General features: G+C 55.8%; 1 protein-coding gene across 2 annotated transcripts in view; it reads right to left on the bottom strand.

Moving 5' to 3' along the window:
- Window positions 1–681: 681 nt before the first annotated feature.
- The window catches only part of NF2 (NF2, moesin-ezrin-radixin like (MERLIN) tumor suppressor), an 84,361-nt gene continuing 62,095 nt past the window's right edge, over window positions 682–22,947 (bottom strand). The window contains exons 9-17 of one of the 2 annotated variants that reach the window (XM_045289581.1): window positions 21,263–21,337; window positions 20,194–20,307; window positions 17,417–17,539; window positions 16,715–16,932; window positions 15,535–15,640; window positions 12,717–12,844; window positions 12,157–12,322; window positions 10,683–10,727; window positions 682–3,142 (exon numbers count right to left, since the gene is read on the bottom strand). In XM_045289581.1, coding sequence (XP_045145516.1) covers window positions 10,692–10,727; window positions 12,157–12,322; window positions 12,717–12,844; window positions 15,535–15,640; window positions 16,715–16,932; window positions 17,417–17,539; window positions 20,194–20,307; window positions 21,263–21,337 — 966 coding nt within the window. In that variant the 3' untranslated portion in view covers window positions 682–3,142; window positions 10,683–10,691. The remainder of the gene's footprint in view (window positions 3,143–10,682; window positions 10,728–12,156; window positions 12,323–12,716; window positions 12,845–15,534; window positions 15,641–16,714; window positions 16,933–17,416; window positions 17,540–20,193; window positions 20,308–21,262; window positions 21,338–22,947) is intronic. The other variant, XM_004715323.2, reaches the window with a different exon arrangement.

The following is a 22,947-nucleotide window of genomic DNA, read 5'->3' as shown; positions in this document are numbered from 1 at the left end:
AGCTTCCATGCTGCCCAGAGCATCCCTGCCTTTGAGAGGTGGAGGGTTTGTCCAGTGACGAACTCGGTCTGGATCCGATATGGCGTGTAACGGAAGCCCACAACTTTCTGATTGTAAGTCATCTTCCTATACACCCTTCCAAATAACTACCGACTGGCCTGTGCTGTGGTCGAACGCCAGTGACCTCAGGCCCAGGGACAGCCTGTCAGCTCACTGTTGCTGGCTCTTTGGTTTTGGCTGCCATGCTCTTGGGCAGAGGGATATTCTAGACTCGTCTGTCTCTTAATAAACGACCTTTAGCCATTAGAGACACAGCAGGAAATGAGTCCTGCATGGATAGTTCCCGACTTCACCTGAACATGCCTCGTGGTCCCCAGGCGAGCAGAACGCACTGCACCAGGCAGACCTGGACGACCTGGGGGTTGGGGGTAGAGGTGCAGCCCAGTGCCTGGTGGTCAGCAGGTCTAGGCTACGCACAGGCAGCGGGCACAGGTCCAAACGGAAGGCTGGACAGCTGTCTGGGGCCCTTGCCACTACCCTGCCTGCCTCATAGGGAGGGGTACTGCTGTTGGTGTGCACAGAGGGGCCAAAGGGCTAAAGCTGCAGTCCTGGACATGGAGGTGTATGTCCCAGAGGCCTGTTCCCACCACTCAGCAACAAGGATGCCAAGGGAGCCCATGATGGACTTTTTACAGCTTACAACTTTTATTAAAACCATCGTTTAAATTACAACAGTTCCCAGGGTAGAAAAGAGCCTCCATGGTCAGTCCTGACGGGGCGGGTGGGCCCAGGCCCCCCCCCCCCCCAAGGAGTACCATGTGACATCTTTGAAACCCGAGTCCCCCAAGCAGCCCAGGCAAGCCCGTGCTTGGCCCTGGGGGGTGGGGGAAACAGCAGGGGAGCCGACACCCCACCAGGGTTGTCTTCAGGGGCTTCCAGGCTCCAGCCCCTCAGCAGGAACTCGTGGTCACCATGGGGGACTTGCTGTCAGACTCTGGACTGGCTGCTTTGACTGAGAGAGGGGGGGAGGGAGAGAGAAGGCTGCCCCTAAGATTACCAAACCAGGTGTGTCCTGCCTGGGCGCCGTCTGGCAGGAACGTGGGTGACCGCAGTGGCTGTGGCGTGGCTGTGAGAGGCTCCATCAGGAAGGAGGAGGCAGCGGAGGCGGCCTCCGGCGCAGTGTGATGGGGCCGCAACTTCTCCAAGTTTTCTGACTGGCGCCACCAGAACCCTCACGGCCAGGGCACTCCTGAGCCCACTTTCTGGGCAGGCTCGGATGCCCTCAACAAGCTCACTTAAAGAGAACAGTCCCCCCGGTCACAGGTCACGTCTCTGAAAACCAAGCTCCCCTCTCTCTCCACGCTTCACCCACCGGGCCCCCATCTTTCCAGGGCCAGCAGAGCTGGTTCTGTCATCAAGCCCCCTACCTGGGGGCGTGGGCGTGGGCTCCGGCCCGAGGGCCCTTCTGCACAGGTCAGACACCAGCCGGCACCCTGGGGGCCTGGCGCTTGGCCTTTCTCCACTTCAGACACACACACACACACACACACACACACACACACATCGCAGTTATATAAAAGTAAAGCCCGACAATGTTTTTACAAACCCTACCGTGTGTCTGTGCCCCGAAGCCAGTTAGAATTACATTTACAGGCCAGGAGGGAAGTCACTCGCAGTAGAAATGCAGGTATAGGTGTTCAGCTTGAGGAGAGGCCGCCAGGTCTCACACCTCACAGCCTCCTGGGCTTCAGCTCCTGAGGAAGAGGGAAGCTCCGGGAGCCCGTTCAGACTCACGCTCCACATGCAGAGCCCTGCTCCGTGTCTGGGGGTGGAGGGTGACCCAGGCTGCTGGGTCGAAGGGGGCTCTCCACGAGCACCGCATACCCAAACAGAAGGACCAGAGACCCCCGTTTTCTCTTAAGAGACTGCCACACCCCATAGGCCTTCACCCTGTAAGCTTCTTTCCGCTGATTAAGCCTTGGCACCTGCCCGGCACAGCAGCCAGGTGGAGGGGTCTGACCAGCTCTGGTTGAGTGGACACCATGCTCCTGAATCTCGAAGGGAGGGGCCCTATGGGGGAAAGTCCAGGGAGCCCTGGTGGTGCAGATGACTAAGCACTCAGCCGCGAAGGGAGAGGCTGTTGGTCGGCCTGCACCATGCAGCTGTGTGGGAGAAAGACCTGGTGCTCTGTGCCCTCAGGGATGACAGCCAGGAAACCCCGGGGCGGAGCTAACAGGATGGCACTTGGCAGTAAGTGAGGGACAAGGGCAATCGCCCAGTGTGACCAAGGGAGCACAAGGGGCAGGCCCATGGCCAGGTGATTGGACCAGCTTGGAGAGGATGTCCAGTCTGGAGTCGGAGAGCAGCCTGGCCAGGGGGCTGCGGGGCCACCAGCTGCCACAGACCGAGGGCCCGGAAAAACCCCGAGAGGCTGGTCGAGGGCAAGGGAAAGGCGGGCACGTTTTGTGAGGGGCAGATCCCCACCGAGCAGCTCTCCCAGCGGCACCTAAGCTTCTCTGCTGGCAGTGAGCCCCTCTTCACATGTTCTGCCGAAACTCTTCCCCCACATGCAGCTGTCTTTCCCGTCCCCCAGCGGGCAGCAAGGACTTCCTCAGGGTGCCGGGCTCAGGGACTGCTCCCTCACTGCCGCCGTGGCTGTGTGGCTGGCAGGCCCAGCACGCCCTGCTTCTGCACGGTGTGGCAGCCCCTGTCCACAGAGATGGGCAGCCCAGAGCCCTGGGCACCTCACTCCCTGCGCCCTTTTCTCAGTGGGCCAGGAACCGGCAAGTCAGACACACACCACGGTGTCCTTGACAATGAAAGCGTAAGATCACACATCGAAGAGGAGAGACAAGCAGTCCTTTAAAAAAAGCAACGACTCAAGTCAGGAGAACTAGAACCCCACGAGAGAAATCCCGGCAGGTCTCAGTTCAAGGCAATTGCACATGAAGGGGGTTGGCTCTGCACGTAGCCAGAGAAAGTTCTAGAGCTTCTGTGGAAGCCACCGCAAGCCCACCTATGGCAGGTCCCCAGGGTGGCTGGCCCGTCCCACTGGTGCCACAGCGGCAGGTCCTGGGTGGCGAATCCCCTGCTAGAGCTCTTCAAAGAAGGCCACTCGGGACTTGGCGCTCTGCAGGGTGAGCTGTGGGAGACAGAAGACGGGAGGGAGTCAGCTCCTGCTTACACACCAGGCCCTGTCCTGCCTCTGGGTGAGCTCAGAAAGTGACTTGCAGGAAAGGAAGCCGATTCAGAGACACCTAGGCATCTGCGGGCACCCCGAAGACGTTTCCAGATTTGCCCAGAAAGCCAAGCCAGAGACGATGGCTAGTGAGCATGTTGGTGGGAAAACGTTATCAGAAGACAGGGGATGGGAGGGAGGGAAAAATGAGGACCTAATGTCGGGGGTTTAAGTGGAGAGAAAATGTTTTGAGAATGATGTACAAATGCGCTTTGCACAATTGATGTGTGTATGGATTGCGATAACAGTTGTATGAGCCCCTAATAAAATGTTTAAAAAAAAGAAGAAGACAGGGGGTTGGGCCTTTTCATGGGTTCATATTCTTGTCTTTGAGATGCCCCTGCGCTGTTGTCTGCAGGAGCGCTGGCCCAGGAGGGGACTCCTCACTGGGCACAGGCCTGTCCTCCCACCCTGGAAAGCTTGCCTGTCTCCACTCTGTTCCCCAGGAAGACCCACCTGGAGCCAAATGTCCCCGTGGGCTTGCTAACTGGGGCTGGCTCATTCGGGGAGGCAGACTCTATCCAGAAGCCCAGCCACTCTCTGGGCCCTCCTCCCACTGAGGGGGAGAAGGTGGCAGTGGGGGAGAGGCCGATGCCCAAGGCACAGAACCCAGGGCTTGGGGATGCAGGCTGGAGCCTAACTCTGCAGCCACTTCCCAGGACCCCCCAAACCAAGCCGTCCCCGCTCCCAGATCCACTTGGGTCAGACTGTGTGCTCTACACCGGGCCCCAGTCCTTCCCACGGTCTCAGCTGGCAGGGGCACCTTCATACCCAGAGCACGTAGCCAGGTGCTCAGCTCCGAGGAAGAGCTCAGACTGTGCTTGTTGGATAAGATTCAGATCACAAGGATGGCGCGGGGCAAGAGCCTCCATGATACCCCGTCTCTCTGCACCCCTTTCCGTGTGTGTGTGTGTGTGTGTGTGTGTGTGTGTGTGTGTGTATGTGTGTTTAAGAGAGAGTCAGACAGACAGACACCTGGGTAGGCTGCATGGTCTGGCTCCCCCCCCCTCAGGAATGCCCTGGTCAGGAGAGAGGGAAGATGCTGGGCATGGCTCTACCCAGGGCGGGGGAGGAAGACTCAACCCAGCCACTTCACCATCAAAAGGCAGGCAGCACCAGTGTGCTCGAAACAAGACAGCTGGAGAGTGACACTTCAAATCCTGCCAAAGCTGCTGGACTGGCGTCCCCGACATACCAGCCCAGGCGCAGGAGGCTGTTCCTCCAGGGAGAGCCTCTTGTCTGCTCCGGGAGGGAGCAAAGTGTGAAGATCAGGAAGGGCCTGGAGGAAACTCAGTGTCTCCACAGCCAGCTGCCCTGAAGGCATCTCTGACCAGGGCCCTGCCTGAGGCCACTCTGACCCTCAACCCTGATCCCTAAACTGGCTATGTGGCCCAGGGGAGGTCTCAGTCCTCACAGTGAGGCGGGTGAGAGCCGCCCCTCCTCGAAGGGGGCTGGGCGGACTAATTGGTTAACGCATGTAAGCTCCCTCCGTGCCTGGCACACGCTGAGCACCCGACAGCTGTTCTTACTAATCACACTGGCATGCTTCTCCACTCTCCCTCTACGCCCACCCCCCCAACTTCCTGTGGGGGGCAGAACTCAGGGCCGAGGATGGCGTTGTCCATGGAGGCACGACAGGCAGATGCTCCGAGAGGCCTGGCCACCTCAGCAGGCAGAAAGCCCAGGACTGTGGGGCCCAAGTGCCTCCTGCCTGCTGCACAATGCTGGCTCCAAGAATTCCTGGATGCTCCTGCCGGGTAGCTAGTCTGGCTGCCCCTCGAGGTGCCAGGGGAGGGTTCTGGCAACTCTGGCGGCACTGGATTCCAGTTCCTGGAGCATGTGCTCGGCGGGACACAGAGTGCTGAGCGATGGACAGGGCCCAGCTCTCAGCCTGCACACCCCCTCCCACACACATCCCTACCTTCACCTTGGGGCCCAGCCTCACCTCTTATCCTGCCAGAGATTGCCCCTTGGGGCCTGCCTCAGGGTCTGCAAACTGCTCCCACTGCTTCATCATATCTCCGGTGGGCAGGACCCATTCTAGAAAGCTCCCCAACGATCACACTTACAGCCCAGCTTCCGACAGAAGGTTTTCATGAAAGGAAGGGGGAGGCCCAGAGGGAATAGTTCAAAACTTGCCTTTCATAAAAGACCCCCTCTGCCTCTGTGGCCTTCTTCTAGAGCACTGGTTCTCAACCCTCCTATGCCGCGACCTTCAATACAGTTCCTCATGCGGTGCTGACCCCCAACCATAACATTATTTTCGTTGCTACTTCATCACTGTCATTTTGTTACTGGATGAATCGGGCGACTCCTGTGAACGGGTCGCTCGACCCCCAAAGGGGTTGTGACCCACAGGTTGAGAACCGCTGTTCCAGGCTCATGTGAACTTCGAGAGCGGCATCCCCGGGTGCTAGTCCAGGGTGCACAGGCCTTGCTGCAGTCTGCCCCGTCTCCCTGCGCATCAGAGCGGTGGCTTTGCTTCTGGAGCCACAGGGGCCGTGGAGAGGACCCCAGATGCAAACTGAGAACTGAAGCTGGCCTCCTGCGTCCCACCCATCTGCCCACATCCAGACACCTCCGCGGCCCTGGCCATCCACCCCTACCCGTGCCTGTTTGAGCAGCAGCAAGCTCACCGCCACCCACGCACTCCAGTGGATGGTGAAGCAGAAAATGTCCAGGATGCAATTGTACGACAAGGCTTCCAAAGTTGAAGGAGAAACGGACTAGGGAGTCACGGCATTCCTCCACGAACCCTTTGCAGCCCCAGGTGCCGGGGCGGGCAGACGCTGCTCAGTCACCCAGGCCTACCTCGCAGCCCACGGCCTCAGTCCTCGGACGGACGAGGAGGGCGAGGGGGCGGTGCTCTGCCCAAACGTGGCGGCCACCACAGTTGCCACACACTATCCCCCAGAATTCACAACCGAGCCTGTTGGCCCATGATAGCAGCCACGGCTGAGCTCCTCTGGAAGCGCTGCGAGCCCTATCACGGCAGCACGCAGCCCAGCCCAGCACTCTGGCCCCTCCCCAGGATGACTGAAGAGCAGGGGTTTCCCCATCAGGCACCGTCAAGTGCTCTCTCTCCAGCTGCCTCTTTACATCTGCTTACACCCAGACACGTGGCCAAGGGCAGAGGTGGCAGTCAGTCCACTCGACTGGACTGGCTGTCAAGTCTGTCACTAATCCAGTTGCACCCTGGGAAGACCGCGTCCCGTCTTTCTCTGCTGCACATACAGATGACTGAGCCGCCCAGGGTGCCTGGCGCCCTCTTCCTGCCCAGTCCTGGCAGGCACTGTTCATCCTGCCAGTCTCTCCCATTTCACCAGCTGTGGTGATGGCCACCAGGCTAAGAGGGGCACGGCCAGGCCTCCTCAAACAACCCACCCTGTGTGGTATGACAGGAATGGACACATTTGGTCCCTTACTAAGGGCTGGTGGCTGCTCCTCGGAGCCCTACACAGGACTGGCTACCCAGCTCCTTCAGGTGAGAATTTCAGGCTGGCTCTTGAGAAACGGCCCCAGGGCCTGGAGACGGCAAGCCTGAAGGCATCGTGACACACCGGAGCTCATCTCTCTAGTGGGCCAGGGAAGGCTTCCCCCAAGAGTGCCCCCTGCTGGAGAAGCACAGCCCGAGGTGGGCTCTCCTCTAACAGTCCTTGTGCAGGATCGGGTGGGGGATCTGGAGGACCCCTGGGTGCATGAACACGGAGCCTGCAGCAGTGGGGCTGCTTGATTAAGAATGAAGTACACTTTCATCAGCACACAGAGAAAGCCGGTTCACAGGGCCGCATTGTGATGATCTTGTTCCTATAGCAAAAGGGGGTGGGTGGGGGTGAGCAGGACACAGTGCCACTTCAGCTGTCAACGGAGACAGAAGGAGGCTCTACAATTAAGCTGGAGAACAGAACTCATCAGAGCCCCAGAATTCCGCCAACTGGTCTCCAGGGGCTTCGCCTCAATCCGCCCATCCCCAGGGAGACGAGAGGAAGGGAGAAGCGCAGCCTAATTCGTTTTAAACAATAAGACCCACAACAGTGAACCCATTTTTAGATACTAACCTAATAACTCTAGGCGCGGAGATGCTGCTTGTCCCATAAAAACGCGGTGGAATTGAAATGCAGGCCCTAAAATCGTGTTATCCTTCCTCTCAGCCGCTCCATATTGAAAGTTAGAGTGCCGGGGACGAGAGGCAGAGCAACACATGGTTGGTCTTCTGGTGCCTCGACTCACAGCAGGAGGCCAGCTCTGAGGCAGCAAGGTGACAGGTGGCCCAGCAGCAACCTCCTGCATCCTCTGGTGTGGGGGGTGATACAGGTCCCCCTTCACACAGGGCTGAGGAAGACTGGGTACCGAGGTGGGGGCAGCTGCTGGGGGGTGGGTGTGGAGGCTGGTGAGGTCTTCCTGTGGCCCTGCACTTCAGGCTTGGCTCCTTTGTCTGCTCTAGAGCTAAAGCTGCCGGGGAGAACCCTAAGGGGCTGAAGCTGCAGACTGGGGGCTCCCTCCTGCCCATGGGACCTCAGGGGCTGAAGCTGCAGACAGCTGCCTGGAATGTGGTGCCTGCCCAGGTCTCCAGACACCCATGGGATGCTGGTGGGGCCCTGTGCCACACCATCCTGCCACCTGGAAAATGGACTAATTGGCTTCATTCGCCTCACTGGGCAGGCAGGAGAGAGACTAGCCCTACTGAGAACGCTGCCCTTGTGCCTCAGGGGTAAAGTCCCGAGAGACCGATGTCGTTGTTAAATTGCCCACATCAAAGGAGAAATCATGGCAGGGATCAGAAGCAAAGAGCCTCTTGCCCAAGGACCTTGCCTGCTTCCTGTCCCTTCCCTCCCACGGCTGCAGTCGCAGTTACAAATCCGGGCCAAGTGCCGAGCACACTGCAATCTGCCGCCAGTGCTGAGGGACCACGCGGCTGCTTTATAGCATCAAATAAGGCCCCGATCATGTCCGCAGGCACTTCCAAACTCGAGTGCAGAATCAGCAGATGAAGCAGCACCTCCCAGCAGAAATGGCGTCTGGAATGGGAATTTTTTGGAAAAGAGGCTGGCAGCATCTTCCATGCAGAGAGCTATCAAAACAAACAAAGCTGCATGAGGGGCAGCTGAAGAGGGAAGCGTTTTGGGTGTGTGAGCTGAGGTAAGAGGGAACACAAGGTAGCCGCCAGTCCAGGAGGAGGGCCTGGAACCAGCCTGAGACTCCCATGGCCTTCCTGTGCTTCCAGCAGGAGCACAGCCAGAGCCCCTGCGGCCACCACACTGTCTCCTGAGTTCACCCACACTAGGTGCTGCCGCCACTGCCTATCGCTCCTCAGCCCTCCCAACTGGGACACTGCAGCATTCCAACAACAAAGGTTCTGGAGCCAGGGAGCCCGAGCAACGTCTTTCCAAACAGGCAGCAGAAGTAGAGACCCTCAGTCCATGAGGGTCCTGTGGAGAAGTGATCCTCCTAACCAATCATTAAGTCTAAATGATTTAGTGACATCCTCAGGCCAGCGAAACAGACCACAGGGCACCGAGGGAGCAGGTACTGGCAGTTCCCGATCACTGTGCGGATGCTTTTCCCGCAGCTGCGCCTCTCCCTGTGATGTGTCACTGCCCCAGGCCACTTCACCAGCCAAGGGGAGTCAGGCACAAACTGGAGATGACATTGTACTTGTAGGTCTTCCTGACCCAAGAGAGACTGCTCAAGCATCGGCAAAATGTCGAGGTTCCCTGTAGGCCTGATCTGGGGGCCAAAGCATTCTAATAAAGGCACTGTCTCTGCTCCATGATCTCCAGGACTCCACGTCGGCCTATTGCCTTTAAACCTCCATGCTCCCTCAGGGACCACAGGCACCAAACAAGGATGAGTTTGCTGGGACTCAGGCCAGCCCGGGATTGAGAGTGTGAAAGCTGTCCCTTGGAGGGGTGAAGTGGGCCTACTCCAGGCCTGCCTGGTCACTGATCACATCATCAGTACCACTGCTTCTGAAGGCTGGAAGTTCAAGTCCAAGCACCTGCGTCCCTCCCCACCCTGCTGGGCTGTGGGACCTTTCCATCCTCACTCACAGCCCTAAGGCGGAGGCACCCTCTGCCCATGAGCCAGTTAGCTGCCCAGGATCCCGCAGATCCCCAGTGCTGGCCTGACTCAAGATGCAAATAGCAAGCCAGTTGCACTGATGATCAATTGGGAAAATGGAAATGTGATGAGTTAAGATGCGCAGGAAGAGAAAAATAGACCCTTGTAAACCCAAACTGGGTATTAGAAGGAATTACATAAGTTAATTCTGGCTGCTGGATTTTCTAAAGCTTGTACTCTACAGACCCATGGAAATGAATGCAGAGCATAAGCTTGCTTATCACCGAGTGTGGACATGCATGCGGGAAGGCGGCCCGAGTCACAGGGTCACCATTGGTTTTGTCCTTTCTCGACTTTCAAACCCTCAGAGCTCTTCCTGGCTCGACCTGAAACCACTGCCCCCTTCTCTAGGCCAGGACACTGAGGACGTGCTAGAGAGAAAGACGGTGGCAGCCGAGGGCCAGCCAGGCCTCTTGCCCTGCGAACGGTTCCTCCCTTTATCCCACGATGCCTGGTCCCGTGGGGAGTGGCCCCTGAATCAGCTCAAGTGACGCACAGCCCCCATGGGTACTGGGAGACAGACAGACACCGACCTCTCGGAGGCAGCAGAGATGGACAGCAAGGAGGAGGAACATACTAGGCTGTGAAGGTTGAACCACCACCTTTTCATTGAAAAGCAATTGATGGCAGGATGTCACTTTATGACTGCCTGGCAGAAGAGGAGCAGCCCTCGTTCTGCGAGCTCATCTCTACTGGGCCCGACTGCTCCGCTTTAGCAGGCGTCCCTCTGACCCCCAAGGCGACTCCAGGCCGCTGAGAGCGGACGCAGAGGTGGCCTTCAGCACACTGAGGGCCCCGACAGGGTGTTCAGACTTACTTACAATTCAGCGCCCTGTGCTAGTCACGGGCCTTCCTGGAGAAGAGAAGGGCTGTGCCCAGAAAGGGAGGCTCGGCAGGCGGGTGATGAGCACGCTGCCAGGCGAGACCACACGTCTTCAGAGGTGGTCACCGCATGAGCCAACACCGACGACAGTAAAAGCAACCAGAACGACCCCATTTCCATGCTCGGGTTATGATCTACGGTAACACCACCAGGACAAAGGACTTTCAGACACACCTGACTGGACAAGAAGCCATGACCGTCCCCAGCCCAACAGTGACACAGGTGTGAAGGACAACTGGTCCGAGGATTCCGTGACATGCTCTTCAGAAGGAGGCCGTGTCCCAGACCGGGGCAAGGCCTGCTCTCAGACTCGAAGCATGCTGCGGCCAGCATCCAGGCGCCCTCGGCCCCTGCCCAAGGACGGTGACAGGCAAGGTCATGCATGGGTTAGTATCACAGAGGAAGTACCGTCACCACACAGAGTACCTGGGGAGAACCTACTTTGAGGGCTCAAATGCAGATAGGTCTTCTGCCTTGGACTTGAGGCTAAACCAGCAAAATAAGATGAAGAAAAACAAAAACAGACCCTTGTGATATCAACAATTCCACATGAGCCACCTGCAAAATGCTCAGGCCTCAAACCATGACAAGTGACTTGCTTTTATGGGCTGGTTTGGAGCGTTCCCTGACTCCAGGCCGCTGAGTCCCCGGCCTCTGCGGCCCAGCTCACTCACCCCCAGCCCCTGGGGCAGAGGTGCTGGGGGAGGGGCTGCCCTGAGGCAGCTCACTCAGGAGCTGGCTGACTGGCTCCCAGGACAGTCCTCATTTTACTGTGCTCTCTGCTCACTGGCTAAGGCCTTCCTACTGACACCCCACCCCACCCCACCCCGTCCCCTTTTTGCTGTTTAATCGTTTTGCTTTAGAAGGGAATTCTGGCAAATCCCAAAAACCCAATGGGGAAGGTCTTCCCTTCTAGGCCGCAATGAGACTAACAGGTGGAGGCGGCAGTCAGTCCTGACCCCACCAACCAGGAGAGGCAAAGAGCGTTCTGCTTAAACACAGACAACACAGAGATGTCTTCGAGCCGGAGTCCACTGGAAAGACTAAGGTCAAACCCAAACCAAGCTCACTGCCACCCAGCTGATGCTGACTCCTGGGGGCGCTGAACGGCAGGCAGGGGAGGCCTGCCCTGTGGGTTTCCAAGACTGTGACTCTTTTACGTGAGTAGAAAGCCCGTTCTTTCGCCTGTGGGGAGCTGCTGGTAGTTTCGAACTGCTGACTGCGGTTCGCAGTCCACTGGTAACCACACCTCTAGGGCGCTTCAAGACTGAGGCCAAGAGGTGAAAATGAACAGGCACTGGCCTGACCCTGGGCTATCAGTTAAGAGCAGAGCAGCAGTTGGCAAGAGAGGGTCTGTCTTCTAATGCCCAGCATAAGAGAAGTGACTCTGGGGCTGATCATGAGTATGGAACTCAGCTTCCCCGACAATTTTGCAAGCTCAAAACACCCGTGGAGAAAGATAAAGCAGCTGCCATCACTGTTGCCACGAAGTCTCATCTTTTAAAATGTGATGGCTCTCCTTGAATACTGCCTTTCAAGTACAGAAAAATGTTTAAAATTCAGACACTGGTCTCCAAGCCAAGCCTGGCATCGTAGTGTGCTTGTCCCTTCAAGGGCCTGAGGAGCGTCCACTACTGACAACCCCCAGTGCCCTCCGCGGTCTCGTTCTGCCGGCTTCACTGCTGAGCGAGGGCCCAGGGCGCACCCGCATCGGGAGTCCGCTTCACAAGCTCCACTTCCATCAAGCCACTGGCAGCCTAGAGTCCCTTTTTGGCACGAGTCAAAAGAGTTCCTCAACCAAGTACATATAAAAGAGGACAAGAGTCTATGGCCCAGCTGCCGAGGAAACCAGCTGCCCCCTCCCGCCTCACAGCGACTCTCCTGTCCTGATGGGCACGAGACCAGGGCCCGGTACCTTTTTGATGGTGTTGTGCTTGCTGCTGGTGCCGCCCCTGTCGGCGTGCTCGTTGTGCAGGATGTCCAGCGCCGTCTCCCTCTCCTTCAGCTTTAAGGCCTCGATCTCCGTCTTGAGCTCGTTGAGTTGCTCCTGCAGGTGCTTGCTCTTCTCCATGTACTCCACTCTGCCGGCAGAGGGAGGGACGGGTCACGCCTGCCCAGCGAGGACCCGGGCCGGGGAGCCGCCTCCATAAAACGGGCCTCCAGTTGTCAAAGGAAGGAGAGTCCCCTGCAGACTCTCACCAGAGAGCACTTCTTTCTGTACAAAACCCGAGGCTCCTGCCACCTCTAACAACCTCTCTGTCTTGATCCTTCTCAGAGCAGTCACTCCAGTTGAGGGACTTCTGGCAGGTCATGGCCACACTCTATGCGCTCTAAAGATGGCAGGGGCTCACTCTGCCCCCACGAGGAAGGAGAGCCCCCACCACGACCTGCAAGCCGACACGGAGCACCCATCCCCCATACTGGAGTGGGGTGGGGGGCGGGGCACGTCAGGGCAGGGCCCAGGAGGCTACGTACTTTTCTTTCTCTATCTCCATGGAAAGCCGCTTCATGTCAGTGTCCTTGAAGTCAAAGGGCAGGCTGTCCCCAATGAGGCTGAAGCTTGGTATGTCAGGAGGCAGTGGGGCCGGAAGTGGGTTCATGGGCTATGAAAGAGATTAGAAGGTTCAGGCCACAAGAGAACAGAAGGCACTGCTGTATTAACAACTGGCCCACAACCACAAAGGCCAACGGGCACAAATGAGCCCCTCCCCTCCGGCATCATCCCGACTTCCTGACCCTTCTCTCTCCACTCCCTGCATACAGGTCACGGCCAGGTGGACTTCCCCGGAGAGGCCACCTCCAGGAAAACCATTCCTTTCTCCTCGCACCTGGAACAGTCCCTTGTACTCTGCCAAATGAGGCAAGCCTGCACTCAGAAACACCCAGATCCTGGGCTCTGAGAGGCAGTCACCAAGACAGGGTTTCTGGCCTTTGAGTAGCCGACGGTCTCGGTCTCGTTCAGGAAACAGGGGAGTTTGCAGAGCATCACAGCTCCATCAGGTGGATACTGTAGCCGGGGAGCCAACAGGACTGCGAGAGCTGGGTATGGCTGCTCTGCTGATGTCAGAGAATGTTCCTGAAGGTGCAGGCTGGCCAGGAGAGTGAGTGAGCTTCCACGGGCATGGCATGTTCCCAGGGAATGTGGGACACTGACGATGGGGATGGGGCATCAGGAAAGGGTGGGTAGGGATGGGAGACTGGGACCAGACAGTGCTCTGAGGCCTGGGTCTTGAAGAAGGAGCCAGAGAATGGAGTAATTCGATTTGTTTTAGGAAATTTCTCTTCTCAGAACAAAAGGATGGGTGTCTAAAATATGGACCCCACCTGCCTCTCTAACCTCTTGCCCTACAAAATAGCCAACAGGAAGGTGTGTGCTCTCTTGAAGCACTTGGCTCTCTCGTCTCTGCCCCTGTGACGTAGGAGCCCTGGTGGCATGGTGCTTTACATGTTGGGCTGCTGGTCAAAACCACCAGCCACTCACTGGGAGAAAGATGAGGCTTTCTGCTCCCATGAAGATTTACAGTCTCAGAACCCCAGAGGCAGTTCGATTCTGTCCGGCGAGGTCCCTATGAGGCAGAGTCGGCTGGATGGCAGAGTGGAGTAACTTTGCCCCCTCCCTCCCTCCCTCCTTCCCTGGGGGCCCTTCTGGAGCACTAGCATCTCTCCCCAGGCCCATCCTGACCCTAGCTCTCCCTCTGCTGTGCTGCAGCGCTGAGTTGTGTACGGACATGTCTCATTTCACTCTGCCATCATTTCTGGCTGTGCCACCTTCTCCCAACTACAGTTTCCTGACGGCAGAATCTGCCTCCTTCTCATCTCTGGGTTCTTCAGTGAGTCCGGGACAGGGCTGGGGAAGAGTCAGGGCACAGCACATCGAGTGGTGACCGGACTGAGGCTAGGTGCCAGGTAAACAGCGGGTGCGGGGTCCTCGGGCCAGACAATTAAAGTCTGGGCCCCTTTCTGTAGGCACGTTCCATGTAGAGATGACTCTACAAGGCAGGTGCTGAGGGCCATGCCGCGCTTACTTTGGAGAACATAGAAATGAAGATGTCCACCCAGCAGATCTGATCAGGAGAGCGCACCCTACCAAGGTCGGAGCAGCGCAGTGAGGTTCACAACGACACAGGAAAGGCCAGGAAGATGGGGCTGGTTAGACAAGTTCCAATACATTTATATACAGAAATAGGGCTAAAACGTGGACACATGAGGAGCTGATATCAAGTGCTCAAATAGAAAGTAACTGTGTAGAAAATGATGGCAACGTATGTACAAATGTGCTTGATACAACTGATGTATGGGATGTTACAAGAGTTGTAAGGGCCCCAATAAAATGAGTTTTTTTAAAAAGTGGAAACATGATCTCCAGGATTTGTTGTTAAGCCAACTGTACACTTGGGACAGCGTATGACAGCCCACTGCTGACGACTCAGAGCACCCTCCACCTACCCAGAGAGTAGAACTGCCCCACGGGGTTCCCAAGGCCGCCTGACTGTGTGGGAGCAGCCAGCCTCACCTGTCCACCACGGAGTGGCTGGCCTGAGCTACTGACCTTTTGCGTTCAGTAGCCACCACTTCCACCCACTGTGCTGCCTTGTCTCCTTTCGAACAAACACTGCGTCGTTTGCTCCAATGAGTGTTTTGAAAACACATCGATCTTTGGCATCCAGCCTAGTTGAGCCCTAGTTTACTGTACCCTTCATCTCATCCCCACCTACTTGCCCTCCAATGCTCGGCCCTGGTGCCATCCCTAGACCTCTCCTGACTCTCGGACCGAACAGCACGCTCCTCCTCTCAGCCCCAGTGTGCTCTGCACACGCCTGTCCAATGACAGGATAGCGTCGGGTTGTGGGGTTGAATGTACCTAGGGAAGCAACGGGCTTCTCTATTCCTTTTGGGGCCCCATTTACTTGAAGCTGGGCTCCTTGGTGCCAGGTTGTGGTTGGGAGCTGGTGACATGGCAGGCACTCACTCTGTGGGGACATGCATGTGGACGGCCTAGGGAAGATGGCATTCAACTCAGCAGAGAAGCTAGAGAGCACATTCTCTCCAGGAGAATGAGGGGCCAGAGCACTTAGAAACATGTCATTTCTGAACTAGACAAGGTCCTGTTGCTGTCATCTAGACAACCAGGGAAGCAGTGAACTGGTTCAAGGCCAAATGGCAGGCAGGGACGTTGTAAGCCAGCGCCCACATAACCTGGACTACATGAACGGCTCATTGGGAAGCCACTGGCAGGTGAAGCACAGGGTCAGGGATGAGAACAGGTCACCAGGGTGTCCACCCCAGTGCTCACCGGGTAGGCAGGCTTGGTAGTGATTTCCAGGAGCTTCTGTTTGGCTCTCCGCTCAGCCTCTCGGGCCTCCTGCAGGTCCTGTTTCAGCTGATCGGCCTCCTTGGCCCTGCCAGGGAAAGTGGGGCTGTCAGCTGCACAGAGGACGCAAGGGGGGCTGTAGGATCACCAGAGAATGGTGGCTGACAAGTCGAACCAGGACCCTGGGGGTGGGGGTAAAGACAGTGTATGAAGCCAGTGCTTCCAGAGCAGGACCACGCTCCTGGGAACGATGCATTTCCCGTGGAGAATCTAAACTGAGAAAGCGGGGACACAGGAACACAAGACTCAAATGCGAAGCTTTGCCATGGCTGGTGCCTGGAGGGAGGGACCAGTGCTCTGTGTTTGCTCGTTTCTGGTAAGAGTGGGCTGGCCGAGGTCTTCTATTGGATCCCAAGGGGCAAGAGATGCAAGAAGCACCATTGCCCGAGGGCTCCCAGGCGCTGGTGCTGAGCCATGCCCTCGAGAACACAGACTGGGAGTGGCACTGAGAGGCCTTGGCAGCAGCACCAGGCATATGACTGGGATCCACACCCATGGAGGTAGGCCCGGGAGCTGGATGAGACCCAGAGGGCACAGCAGAGCACTGCAGGCACTGTGGTGGATGTACTGGGCGGCTGAAAGCCTCACCCCCAGACCAGGAGAACCACGTGCTAAGGAGATCCCCCCACGGCTCATCTGAGGGCCACAGTGCGAGTCTCTGAAACTCCAGATGACAGCTCCATCCCTCGAATGGTGATGGGCTGGGGTATCCCAGCCCCTTCTGCAGGACAGAGCACTAGCAATGGCTTCAGGGAAGGAGGAGCCTTGATTCTGCTTTAAGGGAACTATCTGTTGTTGCCCTGTCCCCGCTATCAAATAAAATGAGCAAAAAACCTCGCCTCCTCACATCTCCTCAGCTGTGGACAGGCTGGCTCAATGGTTTCCTGCAAACAGGCTTCAGAGGGAGAGGGGCTGCTTGCAGGGCACATGCCAGACTGGAGAGGTGGCATCAGGCGAGCGGTGTCCCGATGCTCATCTAACAGAACCAAGCCTGCCCTGCCCTGTCAAGGACTGACTCCTCCCCATCCCAGATGGTGGAAAAGCAGTTTTAGATGGGGTTGGGGGGAGGTGGTTGACTTGGGGCAGGCCCCTGCCCACTGACCTCCTCTCGGACTCCTCAGCCATCTTCAGGGCCAGCACCTCTGCTTCCAGCACCTTCTGCTCCATCAGGCGCTTCTCTTCCTCAGTTCGAATGGCTGTGGCCTTGATTCGCTGCATTTCCTGCTCAGCCTCGGCAGCCTTCTGAGCCAACAGCTTTGCCTCTTCTTCGGTGATTTGGGCCTTCTCTGCCAATAGGTCGGCCGTCTCCTCCGACCGCATCTGCAGAGAAGAGAGCTGTGAACACCCAGGTCAGCAAGAGCCATCTCGGGCTCCTTGGGACCCTGACACCCACCTTTTCAGAAGGGCCCCAGGCCCCCACTAATGGGGAAGGAGAAAGAGCCACTTCAGCTGCAGGCTGTGCTTTATGTTCTCGCCCTTGACATCACTGGTTCAAAACCAGAGGCGATTTTACCCCCAGGGGGCATGTGGAGGGTGCTACTCGCATCTCATGGGTAGATGCCAGGCATGGCCTGGCACACATACCACAATGCCACGGCTGAGAGTCCTGCCCTCGTGGCCAGCCCAGGCCTACTGCACAGCCACCTGATTTTAGTCTGCCTCTGCCAGCGCAGGTGTTGAGAAATGGCACCTGTCTGGGGGTTATTTTTACAGGCTGATTTATCAGATGTGTCCGAGAGAAGGTCCCCAACTCCAGGCCGTCCTGAGGCAGCCAGCCCCCCAGGAGCCCGGTCTCGGGAGTCACCAGAGCTTCGTTGGCCATCGTTGCTTCCTCTTTCATCTGTAGCAGCCTCCTCTCCAGCTCGTCCCTCGTGCGTTCTGCCTCCTCTCTCATCTGCTTCTCTCGGGCCAGGCGCTGCCGCTCCATCTGCAGGCAGAGCAGGCACAGTCAGGGTGCAACAGGGTCCCAGGAACCCTTTTCCCCTCAGGAGCCCCCTGGGCCCTTTGATTCGCTTCAGGTCGCCACTGCCCTTCTTGTTACCACCACCCTCTTTCTTTCCAAACCACTTGGCAGGTGAAAGTGGTGTCTTCTGGTAAGGAGAAAAAAAAAAAAATCCTGGCAGCCAGTCTCTACCGGAGGAGAGCGGCAGCATTCCCAGCATCTGCAAAAGCTACCTTGCCAGCCCCACTTTTGGCCAGAAAATCTCCTGCAGCTCTGATCTGCAGGCACAGCGCAGGCTTCTTCCTCCTGAAATGGAGCCCATCAGACAGCTTTCTCCTCTGCTCAGATGTGCCGCTCACCATCTCTAATTCTCACCACCCCCTCCGGCCGCCTGGCGTGGGGGCACGGAGTCATCTGGTGGGGGCCACCAATGGTTCTTGAGCTGTATTACCCAGGCTGTCTCAGCGCAGCAGAGGCCACTTCCGGGGCCAGGCTGGGAGCACAGCCCCGCCCCAGCGCTGAAGGTGTCGGCACAGAGCCCTGCCACTCCTTCACCTGGACCACTGCACCAATGGGACCACAGGTGAGCTTAATCAGGCCACATGCACAGGACAGGGGCTCCTCTTTGTGACTTCCAGGCACTAACCAAGTTCAGAAAGCAAGAGCCAGAAGTGACCCGAACCTGATGTCTTTCGCAAATAAAGTTCACTTAATACATTGCTTCAATCTTATCCCAGACTCCAGCGACACAAGATTTCTAAGGAAGCTGCTTTTTCTAAATAGTAAGCCCTTCAAATGCATTGGGACTTGACAGAACAGTGCAAAGGCGAGCAATAAAATACTGTTCTGTTCCCTACTTGTCCTCTTGTAGATCAATGGAAAGCTTGGCCAATTTGGTCTCTAATTCCCACTGTCATTCTCACTAAGTGGACTTTTAAACAAGAAAGTCCCATGAGTTGCTGTGGGGTCACGTGACTCACTAAGGGGCACCGCGTTCCATCGGATCTCCAGGGGCTGGCTTTTTGGAAGCAGGTTGCTAGACCTTTCTTCCCAGGTGCTTCTGGCTGGGCTGCCCCTGGAGGACCTTTTGGCCAGCAGCAAGTGTGTGACCATTTGCACCCCTCCCTCCCACCCAAGGACTCTCTGTCACACTCAACTGGAGAGGACCCCGGCAATCCCTTTCGGTGTCCAGCAGCATCCTTTCCCTGAGGCTGCCACCCCATTTGTAAAGCGGGTGATTGCCAACAAAGACATCCAACTATGGGGTGCCCTCGTATCTGGGACACAGAAGGTGTCTCCTCAGTGCCATGTAACAAAGGAGAACTCTGAGGTCTGGGAGATCAGAGAGGACACCTCAGACTGGGCTGCCCCACAGGGCCACAGGGCCTCCTGGCCTGGGGTTTGCCCCGATGCTCAGGTGCCAGGGCCGTGCCCGCTGGCCCACGAACAGGACAGGTCTGTGGGGTATTTGCGCCGGTCACCACCAGACCCTGAGGCCCACATGCTCCCGGCTGCTTTCAGATCTATCACTCTAAGCCAGCAGTTCTTAACCTGTGGGTCGAGACCCCTTTGGTGGGCGAACGACCCTTTCACAGGGGTCGCCTAATACATCCTGCATATCAGACATTTACATTACGATTGATAACAGTAGCAAAATGACAGTGATGAAGTAGCAATGAAAATAATTTTATGGTTGGGGGTCACCACAATGTGAGGAACTGTATGAAAGGGTCGCGGCATTAGGAAGGTTGAGAACCACTGCTCTAAGCTCTGCTCAGCTGGAGAGGAGGTCATGGAGGGGTCTTCTTGAAGCTGCCCCTTCCACCCTGTGCTGGCTCAGACTGCCAAACCCCATTCCCCACCCCCAAGCACCCCTAAAGTGCTCATCCAGTACCGTTACCTCAAAGAGCAACGAGGAAGAGCTGAAGGCACGCTGGATCAGGCTGGGCACGTCGTCAGTACCCAGACTAATTATTACACCTCAGAGGCTACAAGTCCGGGGGCAGCCGACTGCAGCTGCCATCTAATAGCACCCCCCAGCCCCAGGCACGCAAGTGATACGCTCAGAAGCCAGGATCAAATGAGCTGTGTGGGTTTCAGGGAGCAGAAAAGGTCTGCCCAGAGGAAACTGGTGCAGCCCGAGTCCTCAGCTCCTCACTGGGCCCTGCCCGCTGCGGGTGAGGCGCTGGCGAGCAGCTGTGGCGCGGGCCTGCAGCGGGCAGGGCCGCCCGAAGCCTCATTAGCATGCCAGCAGCAGGCACTGAACTGCCGCCGTGCATTCTATCACCATCTAATTAGAAAAGGAGAAGGCCGGGCAAAGGAGACAGGCAGGCAAAAAAAAAAGAAAAGACAAGAAGATGGGGCTGGAGGCACACGTGCTCTGCTACCTCTTCCCCAACTTTACTTAACAGCAAAGTAATAGCGAGAGAGGTTTCTTTTACACCTGCAGTGAGTTTCTTCTACGTCTCCAGAGCTGACAGCCTACCAGCTGGTCATTGGCCAAGAAAGATCCAGCAGGAAAAAGGTAAAAGCAGATGTGTCCGTGGCTGAATGATACCTGCCAGCCCATGCCTACCCCCTGCCTCCTGGGCCAAGACCGACCAAGCAGTGGCAATGTCAGTTCAAGCAGTCCTGCTCACCTGCTTTCTAGCCTTCTCCTCCCTGGCCTGGGCTTTCATCTGCTGAACCTCCAAAGAATCAGCCTTCCTCCTCCTCATAAACAGGTCGTGGTTTCCGATACAGAGCTGGAGAATCTGGCCAGGAAAGCAGGAGACATGTCAAACGTGCAAACTGACTTCTTGGCCTAGCAGCTCACCAGTGTTACATCTTCACCCGTGGGCTCCAGAGGGTGGTAGGTAACTTGAGAAGGCAAGAGTTGACTAAAACACCCAACATCAATTAATAGCCTCTTGTCTTTGCTGCTCTGGAGACAGGCGAGACAAAGGTAGCTCAGGTATGCCAGGAGGCAAAATCCACAAGTCAAGAGAAGAAGAGAGGACACATTTTCCTGTCTTCTGGATGCATCTTATTCTTCTAATTGATATTGGGAATATAGGCTCTTCATTTTTTGGGGGGGTGGGGGGGCGGCAGAGTGGAGTTGGATCCCTTCCTCACACCTCACACAAAAAACAATTTCAGCAGATTGAAGGTTTAAATGCGAAGATAAAAATCTTGAAACTTTTAGAATATAGAACACTATCTCTACGATCCTAAACCAAAAGGAACTGCACACACTCGGGAGAACTGCTCTGTAATACCTCTAAGGCTGCCGGGTTAAAGGGGCTGACTCTGCAGCTGGCTCCGTGCATAGCCCACAGAGCTCCTTTTGAAACAGTATTGGGCATGTGCTGTTTCCTAACACACAGTGAGTACATAGGTGTTCCTTTTAATTACTCTGTATATGTTATACACGGGGGCTTCAAGGAGTTCATAGACAAATTATCTTTCCCATTCACTCTTTGAAATCCCCTTGGATATACAATATGAACCCTATTATACATATAAAGAACTTCAATAAACCTAATTAAAAAAATTTTTTTCTGGGGAAAAAAAAAGTCTCCTCATAAGACTGAGGTATGCTTCTTTAGCTGAGCTGAACGCCTCCCTCACTCGAGGCCTGCAAGACGGGACTCCTACCCTTCAGCAAAAGCGTTCCGGGTCTCATAAAAACTACGCTTCACAGTAACAAAAACTGGGATCTCCACTTACCAGTTTATTAACACGAAGCTTGGAGGAGTTAAATTTGAAGACGTCAATTTTTTTATCCAGTGGTTTAATAGTAAACTGAAAGAAAGAAGACTGTTTCAGATAAACAGCCTACGACATTATCATCATGGAAATTGCACAGACCCAGCAAGCTTTGTCAAAGACCCAGCACAAGGGTGTGCCCAGTGCTCACGTCCTGCCACCCAATCACTAAAGTGAAATGTAAACCCGTGCGCAAAGGGGTGCAAGACGAGCGTGCCCTCTGCCACCAGTTACAGTGTGGGTGTGTGAAAGGGACGGTTGGTAACTGAAATGAAGAACTGTTGGTGCATCCCAACTTCAAGGGCAACACTGGAGGTATCAGCTGAGCCTTCAGAAAACGCACCATCGAGTGGGAACCAGACTAGCAACAGCTAATCACTCATGAAATTACATGATAAATGAAAACCTCCTTTTGTGATCCCAATCCCCAATGTCATAGGGATTCAGAGTAGATCCACAGAGGGGACTGAAGCTGGTCTTGAAAAGAATATGAGAGAGAAGATAAAAGGTGGGCTGGAGGGCCACAGTGTTAGCACAGAAACAAAGGCAGAGACCGAGAATGAGCATGGTGTGTGTGAGAGCCGGGTGAGGAGAGAAGACAGACATGGGGGAAGAAGTGGAGGATTTGTAATGCATACGCTGACAAGGTCTGTGTGTGTGTGCGTGTGAGAAAGAGAGAGAGAGAGTCAGAAGGACCGAGATTTGACATAATAATACATCGGGAATTACTAAAAATTTCTGAAGACAGGGATGATTTGATGAGAGCCGTTAACAGAAGGCACACAGCAAATGTGAAGAGTGGAGTGTAACAGAGAAGAACAATGGAGTTCCTGAAATTGAAGGGGAGAGAAAGAGGAATGGGAAGGATCCGCTGGCAGCTTCGTGGAGAACCCAGGCCTGGCTACTGGACCAGAAAGCATATAAAAAGCCCCAGCAGCAGCCAGCGTTCCCAGCCTTCCCTGATGGGACCAGACAGTAACCAGATCTCAACGATGTACTTAAAAATGGACACTCTTTTCCAGGCAAGACTCGCTAAGCAGATAAATACGCTTGGGGAAATATCGTCTTGGGCATTTCTTTCACATGCTATATTGTCCAACAAGGACTTAGCATGCTGCGGCAAAAAAAAGATCCTTTGTTTAGCTTACTTAGGAGCAGGATTGCTCTTGTGCAGGCTGCTATTTGTGAATTCTCAGTGCTTATTTTTGGCCTTGCCATCAAACCCCAGAGCTGTCAGAGGGAAGCCACAAGTAGTGGGGAAACCACAGGCTCTGCACCGTGCCGGGACGCACACAAAGAATCAATGGATCACTTAAAATAAACTCACATTTCTGTGTTGACAGCTTGGCTGTCATGCAGAACTACTCAGACTACTTCCTATTATGTCAAGTCAGCTTGGGGCCCCTCACTGCCTGCGTTACTGACATGATGGAACATGGTGGTGCCTGGCCCCTGGAGAGGGCCGATTAGAGTTTATTGAATAAAACTGCACTCGGGGAGACTTTGATCCTTGGGTTCTTTGAGAAACGAGAGCTTGGGGAGCCTTTAGCACACAAATGTGTACATGCACACTAACCAGATTTTATGAAATCTGAGATGAAAAACAACCATACCATGGCACAACTACCTGCCTTCAGTCTTGTGGA

This window comes from Echinops telfairi, unplaced genomic scaffold (assembly GCF_000313985.2).
Source record: "Echinops telfairi isolate 266 unplaced genomic scaffold, ASM31398v2 ScPeMD7_29;HRSCAF=101, whole genome shotgun sequence".
Taxonomy (NCBI): Eukaryota; Metazoa; Chordata; class Mammalia; order Afrosoricida; family Tenrecidae; genus Echinops; species Echinops telfairi.
Note: the sequence above shows the minus strand (reverse complement) of the source record. Positions and strands in the feature narration are given on the sequence as shown.